Source organism: Oryzias melastigma, linkage group LG16 (assembly GCF_002922805.2).
Source record: "Oryzias melastigma strain HK-1 linkage group LG16, ASM292280v2, whole genome shotgun sequence".
Lineage (NCBI taxonomy): Eukaryota > Metazoa > Chordata > Actinopteri > Beloniformes > Adrianichthyidae > Oryzias > Oryzias melastigma.
In genome coordinates, this window is record NC_050527.1 from 6,221,768 (window position 1) to 6,237,747 (window position 15,980).

Here is a 15,980-nt window from a genome sequence, read left to right on the forward strand (position 1 = left end):
TGGTGCATTGCAACACCCTCCCCAAAAAGAAAAAAAAAAAGAGGACTGTAAGAATCCAAAAATACTCACACACGTGGTTTTTGCACAGTTGCATCATTTATTTTATCAGACTCTCTTTATAGGTTACATTCTGCAGCTCTGCAATGAAGCCTTCAAGCAAAAACTACTGTTGTAACGCAAAGTCACACACTTTGGAGATCCTAATACTCTGCTGTTACATGACAGAAGGTGTTTTGAATGGTTTTGAGGTAACAGAGTAATCACATTACCGTGTGTCAGGTTTTTTTTTGTTTTTCAGCTGCTTGGCTTTGGACAATCACCTTGTGCTGCTTTTAAACACATTGAAGCTATATTTCCATTTCAAAGCCGTTGTAGTCGTCTTGGTAAAGCAGAAGCGTTTCACTGCTAGGTTGAGATGTTTTTTAAAAATCGACTTTACCCTGTAACGATGCACAGAAAGTGGGGAAAAAAGGGCCTAATCTGGCTTTCTTTATCATTTTAAAGGTCAATCAGAAATCAGAGACAGCTCAGTCTAACACGTCATCTGGAAAAGGAAGAAAAGACGGTCCAATTGTTCTGATTCATGTTTCTCATTGTTGTACACACGTTCCGGTAAAAGTCTTTTTTAAAAACACTCACTGGAGACTCTCACGGGCAGACTCGCCGGCACATGCATACATAATGACTCGCTCGGTGCAGGAAAGGAAAATGTGTTTTCTGTCTCCCACAACAGCTCTGAACTCGTTCTACTGTATTCAAACACAGGAAGAAATCCTCAGATCAGCTGACTCCAACACCCTCGCATGCATGAGAGGAAACATGTCCTCCTGTACTTGTGACTGAAACAAAGCACTGAGGTGAGAGTGAAGAAGAAGAAGCCTGGAACACGTTTGTGCTCAGTATTTCGCTAGCGGAGCAATGACAGTTCCCCTTCAGTGACGAGAACCAGCAGCTTTTGAAGCTGTGGCTCAAAAAAACAACAACCATAAAATCTAAAACTAAAAATGAAGAATGTCTTATGTGTTCACCAACAGGAAATACAGGGTGTCATTTCCACAGTCTCAACATTTTGTGGATATTTACAAATGCTTTTTACAGTTTTGTTTCTTTTCTATAAGCAAAGGCTCAAAAACAGCTATTTACATCAAAGCACCTCAGTGAAGCAGCATCCACACCGATAATATGTCTTATTTCTACTATGAATGATTTATTTCCTACTGAGTCACAACCCTGACGGTTTTATTTTGGCACTCGATGGCTAGCTTACGATATTTTATGAGTCTCCCATAGATCCGCTCGTGCAGATGTGTCTTTGACATCTGTGAACTTTGCCATGCAGTCTGTGTTCTCTGTGTTGAAAACATGAGCTATAGGTGACATTAGGTGGAGCAGAGGGTAATATCGCTGCACCAGACATAGGCGAGATGACTCAAATGTTCAGCACTCTTCACCCACTCGTCTTGAAGCGACTGAAACACAACCTTGAGGTTTTGTTGTGTTGTAAATGTTCATACCTGATAATTATATATTTTTTGAGATATCTGCACTTTTTTTTTACTTCTATTTTGCTTCTACATTGTCTTTCAGTGATGTTTATGATGGAAGCAGCTATTTGTACTATATATCCTTTCAACACTGGAAAAATCTACTTCAAACAAACTTTTGCTTCATTTTTCCTTATAGACTTTTTTTTTAATGGGAAGCTGCTTATGGGTTTATTTGGGGCCCATAACTATTATTTTAATGCATGTAGTTAACTGGATTTATACCATGGTCCGGGTGAATACTTGATTCTGATTGGCTCCTGGGTGTGGATTAAAACGTGATGATGCACACCTAAAAAAGAAGTTCCGGTGACATAGACCAAATGTTTTATATCGCTGCGCAGGCTTCTTTAAAACAAACTTTTCCATCATCATCTGGACTAAGTCAAGTGGTAAGAATTTGAACTTTCTCTCCAAATAGATCCTTTATTTAACCTTGTGTGACGATCCTTTACCGCTGCAATTGAGGTTGGTCAGACTCAGTGGCATGTTGTCATGTTGCCGTGACAACAATTCCCATCACGTAGCAAAATATTCCACTTTCTGTGAAAAAGTGATAAAAACTGAAGAAATAACAATAATAAAGCACTAAATATTGATTTAATACTTATTCCTTTTGAAGTGACCATGGTATAAGTATGATAATGCCTGATGAAGTGTGCATTATCAGAAATTAAAGCGGTTCTAGTTTCTGATAATTCACACTTCGTTGGGCATTATCCCTCACGTTAATGATGTCTCTGGAACTTTAAATAAATGTGATTTGACAGTTTGACTTCGCACCTGAAAGTCGGGGAAATCGTGCAACCTCTCTTTTAAAGCTAGAATTCAATATGTATTCATAAATGTGAGTGTAGAAATGGGGAAAAAGGGACAAACGGTTACTTCCAGCTTTTAGTATTACCTTGACAAATACGCTTTCAGGAGCAAACGTGAGGTGAACGTCTTATATGCTGATCTTTATTAACACAAATCCTATTTTTTTACGATTGGTCAAGAAAGCACACAAGTTCTCATCTACTTCATAGTGGTGATATGCTTTACTCAGATGGGTTAAAGTAAACTGGTAAAGGGTGAGTTGTAAGGCATTAAGGTGCTGTCTCTCATGGACTTTACATGTGGTCGTTATTTACAGGTTGAAGTCCAAACTAACCAGTCACCAGAGAATACTTTAGGTACTGCAGTATTCTAACACTTTTCTGACACCTGCTTGTTTGCTTACAGGTAGAAAAGAGACCGTCTTGCAGATTTTAAATTACATTGAGATATATTATTTTTACTGAAATTTTGGATTATTAGAAAACCTACCAGTTACCAGTTATATTGGTGCTATCACTTCATTGACTTTGGGATTTCTTAGTTTGGAGATTCGAGTGTTTGGTTCGGAAAGAGGAGAAGTTCTGATGTAAACATGGTGCTTGCTCTGGTTGTGTTGCACTGGCGTGGTACTGTAAATCGGTGCAGCAGAGAGTCATAGAGGGATCGCAGCTTCTGTATGAGTGAGAAGACGTCAAGAAGTCCCAGAAGTTGAGAAAGCATTAGGAGGAGGAGGAGACGAAGACTTGTCGCTTCCTCTCTGGTCATTCTCTTCTGCTGAAGCGGGCGCTGCAGGACTGCACAAAAAGAGAAATGTTTGGTCAAAAGTTGCACGTAAATAAGATAACTGATTAACTAAAATTGGATTGGAAAGTGAATAATTAAAAAAGGATTCAGAAAATGTGGGAATTTAAAATGTTTATTTGATGAAAATGTCTGGAAAAATATCCTCTTATTTAACAGTAAATCTGGGTGAAATGTATATTTTTCTCTGTTAAATGCTTACTGTAAGCTTCTAAATTTAAATCATGTGAACAAGAAATTAATAGAACAGAGAACAAACAAAGCAGGTTTTAAAATAAAAAAAAACTTGAGTTTTCGCTTGTTCTAGCAACTTTTTCTATCAACTTCCTTTTTATTATTAACAAATGACATTTTAAAAATGAACTAGAAAGAGTCACAGAAGGGTCACAAGACTGTGGGTTTAGAATGGAATTTAGCCAATCACAATGAAGATATTGCACACACAGTGTTTAGAAAGTGCCGGGAGCATTTTATTGTTTTTGTGACAGGAACCTGCGGCCTGCTGGATATTTAAATGTGTGTCACATTCGGTCTATGAGTCAGACTTTGAGCTACATGGATTTGTGAAATCAATAGCCACATATTTTTTTAATGAGATGAAGATAAAAAACATATTTTTTTGTCTGAGTCAACAAAACAAATACATCCTTAAAATGCTGAAAATATTAGTGTGGAATTACATAACAGAATTGAAACTTCCTGAATGGAAAGATAACTCCAACCAATGAGTATCTAGATTAAACAGCATAAAGACTCAAATAAGTCCTTTTAAAAAATAACTTTGGGAGTTTCCCAGTGTTAGGTCTGAGGTAACTACTAACTACACACAAACAGTGACGGTTGAGGAAGTTGTGTTGACGTATCAAGATGACAGGAAACTCTGAAAGCTCAAACAAAAAAACCTCAAAAAATTAAGAAAAAAAATGCAGGAAATGTTCACTAACTAAGAAAAACTGATAAAGAAATTAGATTTGTATCTAAAAAAAATGACTTAGGTTGAATAGTCCCCTTTGGGTGCCTGTAGGAAAATGTTTTGAAGATCTACTTTATGCAGATATTTTTCTTGAAAAAAACATCTGCATGCAAATGGAAAAGTCTGGTCAGCTTTTAATATGTTTAGCTTTTATTTGTTAGTTAAAGCATCTAAAGCTCCACGATAAATCATTTAGTCAAAGTAAATGACCAAAGACAAAATATAAACATTTTTGCAACTAAGACAATTTAACAATGATTTTAACTTAATGAAATGAGTTCCTGAACTGAAACCTAATTTAATGTAATATATTTATCAGTCAGAACAAGGTGCTGAGTTGCACATAAAAGCACGTTCTGGCAGCATTTTTATAAAGAGGAAAACAAACAGAGGGGTTTTATGTTGACATTTTGTCAGATTTCCTCTTGAAAAGTGTTTGATGATGTTATTTTCAGTCCTGGAAAAGCACAAAACCTCAAAAGCTTTAAATGCATTTCATGTGGATCAGACTTTTATGGTAAAAGTCAAGTTTTTTGTGTTTTTGACATGTTCTTGTAGCATTTTTCTCATAATACAGGATGTATATTAAAAATAATTAAGATTACAATTGTATTTCTGAGTATCTCTTCATTCAAATCACTGGAAATAAGGAGCAAACATAAAGATGATGTTTAAAAAGCTCATAAAGGCTACAACAGCAAGCCACAAACTTCCTGCTTCACTTCATTCTAATAAATCCTGGAGACAAATAGATCCATGTGCGTCTTTGTTTTTCTCATCTGGAATCTGGATCAAACGTTTATGACTGGATAGCTCCAATATTGCTCGCCATTTTTGTTGCACCGGTAATGGTAAGTCGGGTTGTGAGGGGATGTAAGCATGTAGTGTAAACAGATGGATGATGGGAAGGGGGTGTGCTCCCAGACACAAATCAGAGGTGAATTTCTAAAAAACCACTGCCACTCTGCAGAAACTCTTTCCTAAAAAGTAACACAATTTATACAAAATTTGTCTAAAAACTGCAAAATCATAATTCAAAAGACCACTAGAAACTCTTTTATAATAGATCAAAAGATGATCCACATGGGATTTTAAGAAGTTTCTATCTTAAAACTGCACTAACAGACCTGTTTGTCTCAGACAGTAAGAGAGCCAGTGTGTTGTTTGTAACACTTATGTGTGTAGGTGTGTGTCGGTTTGTGTAACACTTCTGTTTACTCAGAAAGTCTGGTGAGCAACACCTCCAAATAAAGTTATGAAGCCGCATGTATCATAACATTCAAAGGGGAATTTAAAAAAAAAATATATATATTTTTTTTTTTTAATTAAGAAGACATGTTCTCTGTTGAGCATACCTGTCTCCACTCTGTGTGATGAGCCTCCTGCAGGTCTCCATCTGAACGTCCAGACCTCTCTTCATGGAGCACATCTCCATGTACTCGTGCAGATGACGATTCATGTCACTCTTGGCCGTGGCCAGCTCCAGCTGCCATCAAAAAACATCTGGGTTTAAATGCATGCACTGATTGACAGCAAAGAAAGCAGTTAATCGGGTGTCGCCGGTGACGCTTAACATCTTTAACATGTGGTAACTTTTCAAGCGTTTGCACGATCAACATAATTCTAGCAGATTCTGAAGGAGAAAAGCGGCGCACGCCGCTTTTCTCCTTCAGAATCTGCTAGAATTATGTTGATTGTGCTATTGGTTTAAGAGTTACAGTAAATCAAAGAACATAAACACTATAACTTTGCAACAGCATTATTTCTTGTTAAATGTGTCAGAATTTCTGCATGCTTGTACATCAAAAATCATTTCTTGCTCAAAAAAACAAAAAAAAAAAAACTATAAACATCCAAGCAAGAATCAGAGAGAAAAAAATCCGAATGAAAAAACTCGTAGATGTGTTTGACCTCAATTTGGTCGATGGTCTCTTGATATTCCTTCTCCCTGGATTTGAACAGGCACTCTGTATCATTAATCACTTTTTCCAGACAGTCCTCCTGGCAGAGAAACAGACAGAAGAAAAGCATTGTGAGCTCAAACAAAGGCCTACTAACTTTTCAACACCAAATCAAAGCTGATGTTTAAATACTCCTCTGCTCCAATTTCACTGACCAACACCGGCTGTCCCTTCAAATGATATCAGGCTGTTCAAATTCGGCACAACAAATACCTACATGCATCAGTTGGAAACAAACACCAGATACAAAGAACCTGGATGTGTTTATGTGTACAATCCTGCAGGGATTTATCAGTTTTCTTTGCAAAAAATCCTACAAAAAAAACGATGTTTTAAAATGCTCAAATTCTGAATCTAAAAAAACCTGCAATGCCCCAAAAAATTATGAAATCAAAGTGTTTTTTCTCAGTTCAGCTGGTATTTAGTGGAAGAACAATCAATGCAAACACTCATGACTTAAAACCTTTGACTTAGATTGAGATGCAGATCTTTTAACTAATTACTGTGAATTTTTTTAATATATTTCAATTGGTGCTTTCGTTTCTGTTTTATCTAGGTCAATTGTGCAGTAAAGTTACAGTAAGAGTTACAGGAAGGAAGGAACCAAAGCTACTCAGGAAGTAGAGATATTGATCCTCAGCATGCTCAGGTGTCCTGAAGTGTCCTTGGCTACGATCCTGAACCCTCCTTAGGAAACATGACTGCCATAGGGAAGCTGTTTTGCTCTTTTGGGTTCAAAATTTTAAGACACATTACTTAAATGGAGTCTTAATCTTTTTGAAGATGCAAAACCAAACAATGTTATCACAGAATTTGCATTTTAGCATTTTTTAAGTGAAATATAAACGCCTCATGGTGGTTTATGAAACTAGACAGCATTCTGAAATGTGAAATTCAGGATGAAACACACCAATCTGAATACAATAAAGTTGGCGAGCAATTTTCAAAAAATGTCTAAAAGTCATGTTTATACAGTACTAATATATTATATTATCCATCCTCTTAAAAAAGAGATTGTAGAAGCACAGAGAGAAGAAGTCTAAGAAGTCAGCCGGTAGTTGGTGGCGTTCTGTTGTCAAAAACATTCAAATGTTAAAGACATGAAACTTAAGAGAAAACTTTTAGTATTTATTTTGTTCCTTCTCATCTCACACTGAGTAATAAAACCCCAAAATGTCATATTTAGATGTATTTTATTTTATTTTTGCAGATTTATACACATTAGATCTCAAAATCTCTGTGGCTAATCTCAAAAAGACTGGACCAAAATTGAATTAATTGACAGAAAGTCCCAGAATTTACACAACTTGAAAGAAATGACTTAAACATGTGACATGGATGCTCAGATTTGTGAATAAGCAAATTTACCAAATGTTGCATAATCCTCTTAGTTATCAGATTTTTGTGGCCATCTAAAGAGGGTTTTTTGTCAAAACCATTGCGGTTGTATCTATATTCAGCGGTTATCATTATCACCTTCTACTCCTTTTCACTATTTTTGTTTTAAAAAGTATCATGCAGACAGAAAAAAATGCAGCATTGAGGATTTTTTTTACCATATGTGATGAAGATGAATCTTCTCATCTATATCTTTAATTGTGCATACAAATCAGTCATAATGAAGTGGAAGTGGTTTGTGAGGTCACAGCTCACCTCTCCTGGCGGATGGGTGGGGTCAGGAGGCAGAGTGCATCCTGGGAAGTCCTCCCACAGAAGCAGTGTCTCTTCAGTCTCCTCCCAAGCCAGACTGTCGCAGTCGTCCTCAAACTCGCATTCCCGCCTGAAATAAGAACATAAATGCTCCATCGTGAACTATTTATCTATACGTCCATTTTTATTTTAAGAAGTCTCATCACTCACAGCTGGTTCAGCATCCTCTGCATCTCCTCATTGATCTGATTGGCTGACGACCCATAGTGCTCCTCTTCTCTAACCCCGCCTCCATCGCTCTCAGAGGTGCTGACGGGTTCGTCACACTCGCTCCCGTTGAAAGACAGCGGGGTCTGCTTGCGCCGGCAGTTCAGAGCCGACTGGGGGTTGGGAACCTTAGGAGACATTTTCAAGATTAAAGCAACACAATCGATATTCATTACTGGAAACAGCGCAAAGGCAAATGTCTCCGTCCACCTTCAGCTCAGGAACCTGGTACATCTGGATGACGTCTTCACAGTTCCTCTGCTGGGCTACATCACACAGGCGGGCCGTGATGTCGATCCTGCGGCAGATGTCCATGTCTACTTTCATGGCTTTCTCCTGGATCTTACTGTCCAAATCCGACAAATTCTGGACAAAGACAAACCACACTCTGAAAAATCTGCAGATATGAACCATCTTTTCATAATAATTACAATTATTTGGCTTTATTACAATTCTGTTAAGCCCTAATAGAGAGTGGGAGTTTGCTCACATTGCTCATGAGGCCTTTGAACAGAACCAGCTCAGTCTTCAGCTGCTGCACTCTGTGAGCCAGCTCGTCCTGACAGCCTTCACTCTCCTGCAGGTCCTGCTCCCATCGAAGAGGTCAGAAAGAACACACATGAAACTGGAAGCCATGAATGCTTCCTCACAAGAGGATGTTTATGTAAACAGCAGGCTTCAGAGGAAAAAGCTTTCAGCAGCAGAGCAGACAGATAAATCTCAACAGTAATGTGCTGTTTTGAGGCTCTGATGATGACATGCCCTGCAGGAGGAAAAGCTCTCATTTCCTTTGCTGGACTGATCAAACGTCCACGAAAGCTGGTCAAGTCTTATGTCTCAAACGTTTCACTACTTGTGGTCTGCAGTTGGGTGCAGGTGCAAGCACCTAATTTAGGTTACAAGAAGATTCCTAGCAGTGCAGCACCTCAGCATACAGGAAACAGAGAAAACCACAGAACTCTGACAGGAGTCTCATTGTCAGGAAACACAAGAATGTCCATCTTAGGTTGTGAGATGAGTGTCTCACACAAAGCCGCTGATCTTATCTTAATCTAAATTTCATTCTATATTGATGCTCGTTTGATAGAGAAAAGCAAGCTCAGCATGCGCTGCGTTTCTGATCAGCACTTATCATTAAAGCGCCGCTGAATAATCTGAAGGAAAATTAAAGCTAGCTAAAAAAAGAAAACACTGTTGCAGTATGCCGACGCCGAACACTGCTGACAAGCAACAGCTCAGCTCCAGTCACTCCGAGGAAAAGGTTTGTATTGAAACTGAAATTCTGGGTCATTAGATTTCCTGGAGACTAGAAGCAACATCCGTGTGTTTCTCTCTTACTTCTTCAAGGTCTGCAATCTTCTGCTGGAGATCCATCCTCATCGTGTATTCTTCCTCCCACCTAGAAAACAAATGGCACATTTAGCTTTTGCATTAATAAAAAACATAAAGAACTTCCATCATAAATCAAAATGTGAGGTTTAAGGGACACGTTTGGCTTGAAAAAGAGAGTTTCTGCATTTATCTTGTTCCAGAAAACCTAAATTGTTGCTGTTTGTTTGTGATTTATACCAAAAAGTGTTGCAGCACATTCTTTTACAGGATAAAAGCTGCACATATCTAGCTGTTAAAATGATTTTTTAATTAAAAAATGTTATTTAGCTTATCTGCAATTAATAGAAAGCATTATTCTCTTCTTGTCAATTTTCCCCTTTTTTTCTTAAAATAAATTGCACCAATAAAACGAAAAAACTGCAAACTAAAAACACATTTAATTCATTGAATATGACAAAACAATGTCAGACGAGTGATTTGCATGCTGCTGCTTGTGAACTTTAATACATTTAAGAGCTGGGTGACTGAAGCAAGCTTCAGGGAGGAAGTGTGCACCAGTCAGCAGTCTCATATAGAAACGCTGTTAGAGATGCAGAATTCTGCGGCACGCCGAGCCCCTCCGGGAATCCGAAATGTGAAAGAATCTGACTCATGACACAGCGGCTGTTGTTGACAGAGAACGTGTTTGCTGGATCCATGAGGAGAAAAAAAAAAACACACACACATAAGTGCACCTTCTCTGCAAGCAGAAGTCAGTGCGTTCAAGTGCATGGTGCATTGCAGAGGCAGAGAGGAAGAGAAGCTGCGCAGTAGAAGAAAAACGTGAGAGGAAGCGGAAGTGCTGCACTGAGACAAAGTGAGGGAAAGGGCAGCAAAAAGTGTCTGGATGGAATAAAATGAATCTTTTAAAGCACGGGTCTAAGTAGCAATTTGAATATTTAAATCTCCAAAGGGAAAGAATCATCATATCTGAACTGTGCTTCATCAACAAAGAGCCTTCTATACAGTAATCTCGTCTATGAAGAATGCATGACTGCTCATTAGTGCATAATATGAAGGAATTCAGGGATGAATATGAGGCCTACCAAGGTCATCCAGGCAGAATTGTAAAGAAAATTTTTTAGCTTCTCAATGTGATTTCCTTAATTGCTTGAAAAATGAATCCTTATAACCTGGAAATTAAAACATCACAATGTGAAGACTGAGTCACTATCACATCAAACTCTAACAAGATCATAAAAATACAGAATTTTACAACAAATTAAACATTTTTCACCAACTTATTTTCAAACCTAACGATGCAATTTGTAAAATGTTCTTATTCAACCATCAGGTATTTCCATAACCTTCATCCAGAGTATTTATAGCTCCTGCAGTGTCTTTTGGGTGTATTTGTGGCAGCAGCACCTGCCTCTGTGGTCAGACATGGAGTGAATGCCAGCCGAGCTGAAGGTGCAGGGCAGACAGGCTTTGTGCTGACTTGGCAGCTGCAGGAGACAGCTGCTCTGCAGCTCTGCCTGCACCTCCAAACTAGGCCACAAATCACAGAAATTACAATAGAATCCATGACCCAATGTGAGAAACTCCATTTACCTGCGTTTATACTCATCCCGTTCCCGCTTCACTTTCGCCAGGACGTTGTACAGGGCTCTGATCTCAGGGGTGATGGTGTCAATCTGGACTCCTACTCCATCTGGGTGCACCCAGGACACCCCCGGGCTGGTCAGGCGCTCTGAGCCGGAGCCTGACTTTCGGCTGTGGTTGTAGGACCATATGGTCCCTGGAAGGAACCGTGGAGGAGGGTTGGTGCCGGTGCTGCAGCTTTGAGCTGTTTTATTGGGTCCAGATCCTGGAGAGTCCACACAAGGAGAGGACTGGCTGATGGTGATGACTGGATTAGTCAAACCCTCTGTGCCTGCTGGTGGAAGGGTGGTGGTAGGTGGAGGAGTGAACAGTGTCGTTGGCCTCCGAGCTGAGTTGTTGGTGTTGTGGAAAGGCAGGGATCCGGGCCTGAGAGGGATGGTCCCCACAAATCCAGTCTGCACAGCAGCCTCCTGGGTGTGCGCCTTGCCCTCGCAGCATCCTCCCTGACAGCCCTTGTTGGCATCCAGAGCCTGCTGCAGCTGCTTCTCCAGAATCTTGTTTCTGCGCTCCAGCTCGTGCACCTTGGCCAAAAAGCACCTGAACCTCAGGTTGAGGGTTTTGAGGACGCTGATGTTGGAGCCCAGGTCGTTTCTGAGGGCCATGGCTGCGGGGGGGTGCGGCACTGCGCGGTGCTGGTAGGTGCTGCTGTGGTGGAGGAAGGCTAGCGTCTGGGAGGGGACGGTGAAGTCGGGCCCCAGCTGATCAGGCCCCGAACCGGAGTGCTCACCGAGCAGCAGGGACGCCGGGTCCGGTCCTCCCAGAACCACGTCGGGAAGGAGGCCTGAGGGGGAATCCGGGTGTCCGGGCGCCGGGCTCTGCTGGTGCTGTTGGAGATGAATGTTGCCCCCCAACAAAGGATTCATGCTATGGTATTTAAAACTGAAGCGCTGCAGATCTGGCATGAACACGGGCGGGAATGATCTTCCTAAAGCAGAATCGAGGAAAAACTGGAGGCCTGTTAAACTACAGCGAATGAAAACATGCGCGCAAAGCGCACTGAGTCCCGATGATGTAAGCCTCTTTATTTCTAAGAATCTTAACCTGAAAGCCTTAAGGTCTTAACGCCGACTGATGATGTGACGATAACAGACTAATAATAACACATCCCGGGAAGCAGAGGGAGGAAAACGCGGCAGAATGCTGATGAAAATCTTTTCTCTAAAAAAAAAAGTCAAAAACGAGGAAAAAGACGCAGAGCGTGAATGAATAAGAAAGAAATCCAGCGGCACCGCGTCACTGAAGTTCAGACAACAAGAGGAGGAGGAGGAGGAGGAGGAGGAGAGCAGCAGGAGCAGCGGGAGGAGAGCTGCGGGATTGGGAGAGAGTTACCGTAACTGTGCCAGGAGAGGCGCAGCAGCAAAAACAGAACTGCAGTAAACAACCCTCACAGTTTTAGGGGAAAAAAGTTTTTCATTTCTTTTTTCTTTTTTTATTTATTTATGATTTTTTTTATTCATATTACAAATTTGTGTTATAATATTTATTTATTATATTTCCATCTGTTATAAAGTGTTTAGAATTAGACCAAGACAATTTATTTTGATGATCATCCACTATCAATGTTATTACCAATAAAATCTTTTATTTAATCATAATGTTAAAAAAAAGATTCAGTGTGTTTACTAAGGATTCATTGCAACACTTTGATTCATAGTTGATCTTGATTCATTTTGAATTATTTGATTTACTGACCTAAAATCGATCCAGGGTTTATTTATCTAAAACTTCAACCAATTTGACTCAAAGATAAATACCTGATAATGAACATGCAGGTGAAGTTTTACAGATTCCTTGTATTTCTTGCAAGGAAACAAACAAGTAAACAGGAATAAATGAAAAATCAATTCAAAAACGTAACATCATTAGAACATTATATCACACTGTACGGCCACATGTTTTTGCAGAATTCTTTTTTTTCTCACATGATGACTGATAATTTTTATATTATAAAATATACCTGGCATGCTTCAGTCCAAACAGTATTTTCCAATATCAACATGCATTTTATTTATTTATTTTTACTTTTGACATGATTTTATAGTGTCAATTCGATTAATAAATTACCTCAGACAAATTGATCTGGTTCGATTTTAGGAATATAAATCGATTGATCAATTAAATCCATTAAACATTTCTCATTGTTTAACATATAAATAGAAAAATTGTATGTGAAAAAAAATAATTCTTATGACTGTCTTATTTTTCAAAAACATAGGAAAAAAAGCTAACTTTGTTTTACTTTATTTTTTTTCACTATTTAAAAATGTTGCTGAGACTATTTTATTGAATCCAAAAGGTTTCAGCAAAGTCTTCAATAAATGGTGGCTTTAACGTTTCATTCTAATCATATTTTGATCTTTTGTTAAAGCATTCCAAGTGCTCTTTTAAATAAAATAAAGCCATTTTTGGCTAAAAATAAATAAATAAATAAAAAAAAGACCCTGTGATTTTCTAGGTGTTAATCAGAATCTCATTTCTGAGTTGTGGGTGAGACCACTGTGTAAGTAACCCTTCACTGATATCCCATCATCCATTTGTTTACACTCTCCCACTAGCTTGGAGCCCCTCACAACCCCAAGCTCACTTTACTGGTGCAACATAAATGGAAAACAATATGGGAGCTATGAAGCCAGACATTTTTGAACCAGATCCCAGCTCAGATGCAGAAAATTAAGGCATGAATACATTTATTTGTCTGCAAGTGGACGCATGAAAATGGAGCAAGCAGTGTAGCTTTAGTTATGCAACACAACTGAGAGCATTTTGAAACAGTGTTTATTTTAATTTACTCCTAATCTGTATCGATTTGACTAAAATATATTTAGAATCACAGTTTTAGTCTATTTCTTGGCCTCTGTTATGAGAAAAAGGCTACAAGAACATGTAAAAAACACCAAAAGCATATTTTCATTAAAATGGGTTTTCTTATTTGTATGAAATGGTTTTCATGTAGTTTCTGAACAAAAAGAATGAATGCATTTTTCTCAAATCAATAAAAAAATAAAAAAAACTCCAAAGTCTTTCAAAAAGAGTCCAAAGTCTTTCAGAATAAGAGTCCAATCTACGACAAAGCAATTTACAGAGACAAATGGCACTGGCTGATTCATTTAAATAGCTTTCCAGAAAATTCTTATTCAAATTGTATGAGACTATTTAAGCAGCACATGCAGATTAAAAAATGAACACTTGGGAAATTAGGAAAACGCATCCAGATTCTGATTTTTAGGGAAATGAGCCAAAAAGGTCGATAAAGCATTAAAACTAGTCAAATTTAAAGTTGGCTGTGACATTTATTTAAGGTCCAACAAACTTTGAGCTAATCTTTTTTTTCTAGGTTAAACATTCAAGGTTTTATTGAAAGCAAATGTCAGATATCTTACATTATGAAGGCAAAAGGGGGAGGAGGGAGCTGATATATCGGAGGCATCCTGCAGCCCAAAGCAGACACTTTAACTTTTTACACATTGCTGCAGGTTTCTGTTGAATGTTTGCACTGTGTGCTGTGTCATCAATCAATGTCGCACTCCTTTTTTGGTTTAAACAAGCTTTTTGAGAAACAGGGCGACGGTAAAGCTGCACAGTGGCGGGTTAAGCATGATGAGGGGGAAACTTCCCACAGAAATTCAAGATTTAAAAAAAAAAATGATTGACTACTTATTTTTACTTTTATCACTAGTTTTACTCCAGACGTTCTCTGTCCACTTCTGCTCTGGAGCTAACACTGTGAATTCCGCCTGTGGTTCTGATGGAGCTGCCTTACATGGACTGTTTTGTGTTTCTCTTAAAACAATTGTATTACATCATTTATATGCAGCAAAACCAGGGTGAAATATTTTCAAAAATAGCAATAAAGGAGCACAACTGAATTACTGACCCGTGACAGCCATTTTCTATTGTCATAGTTAACATAAAAAAATGTGTAGTTTAGATGCTGTTGTCGCCTTGGTTTGAGGATTCAGGTTTTTTTTAATTTTATTTTACTCCTTTTGGGAAACCTAATATGTAGTGGATTAATTGTGTCATGTACTGCATGCAAAAGAGCTCTCATGTCTTATGATTAAGAATAATAATTAATTACAAGTGTGAATGTATACATATTTTACAATTAATTTAATAACTAATTATTCCAGGTTTAAATGTCTCTTTACAGATATTTATGTCATCTCGTTTTGTATTTCTGCTTTGATTGACTGAAGTAAACCACTTCTAAATCCAATATTCAGAGTTTTTTTGTTTAAACGACCAAATTGACGTAAACCATTAAAAAATAATTTAATAATAAAATATATCACTTATAACGATATCTGAAAGCACCATTTGAATTGAGACAGTATAGGTAACATAAAAGTAACCATCACAGCAGTGGAAGTAAAAAATAATCAATTCATCATTACAGTCCAATGTGTGGAAACACTTTGAATTCAGCATCAGCAACCACAAATGATTCAAATTGTTAAAATTAATACTTTTACTCCTGCATTTTATGTGTTCCCGCTTTAACATGCCATTGAAAGGTTTTTATACAACTGTTAAATATTTTGTATTTTTCTCACTCATTACCATTTTACAATTGTTTCAAGTTCATACTGTTTTAATGCAACAATGACAGCAAAGCAGGAACATGGAATAAATAAAACTTTATGGAGTGATCAAACTAAAACCTCAACTTTTTCTTCTGTACTGTATAAAAGCTAGTCTTTCTTGTGACATAATTTAGCAGTACATAACCACCATCAATACATTTTTTCCTAAAGTAGCAAACAGAATCACCTCTGCTGAACAGCAGAGCTCACTCATCACTGGAATTTGTAAATAACATTCACGTTTTAGCAGCTGAAGCTAAAGTAATACTCTTGTCAGGAAATGATTAGTCACTGTTGCACCCTCAGGAAGAAAATGAAATGAGTCAAGTTTGCTCAAATATTCGTATGAACCCCATAAGAGTCGTTTCAACACGTTTTGTGCTGCAATAAAAACAGGAGGCCGAAA

General features: G+C 38.2%; 1 protein-coding gene across 1 annotated transcript; it reads right to left on the reverse strand.

Annotated features, from left to right (window-relative positions):
• Positions 1-76: 76 nt before the first annotated feature.
• Positions 77-12,776, reverse strand: iffo1b (intermediate filament family orphan 1b). The gene is made up of 9 exons (XM_024267793.2): positions 10,941-12,776; positions 9,354-9,414; positions 8,506-8,601; positions 8,226-8,381; positions 7,959-8,143; positions 7,752-7,878; positions 6,049-6,138; positions 5,493-5,623; positions 77-3,157 (listed from the first exon to the last, which is right to left on the reverse strand). The coding sequence occupies exons 1-9, from the start codon at positions 11,891-11,893 to the stop codon at positions 3,055-3,057; spliced, it is 1,902 nt and encodes a 633-aa protein (XP_024123561.1). The 5' UTR covers positions 11,894-12,776; the 3' UTR covers positions 77-3,054.
• Positions 12,777-15,980: the final 3,204 nt, after the last annotated feature.

Coding starts and splice junctions, on each gene's coding strand:
- iffo1b (XM_024267793.2), bottom strand. CDS start 11,893: ATGCCAGATCTGCAGCGCTTCAGTTTTAAATACCATAGCATGAATCCT. Junction 6,139..7,751: donor CCACCCATCCGCCAGGAGAG/GTGAGCTGTGAC, acceptor TTTCTCTGCCAG/GAGGACTGTCTGGAAAAAGT. Junction 5,624..6,048: donor AGACCATCGACCAAATTGAG/GTCAAACACATC, acceptor TTTTGATGGCAG/CTGGAGCTGGCCACGGCCAA.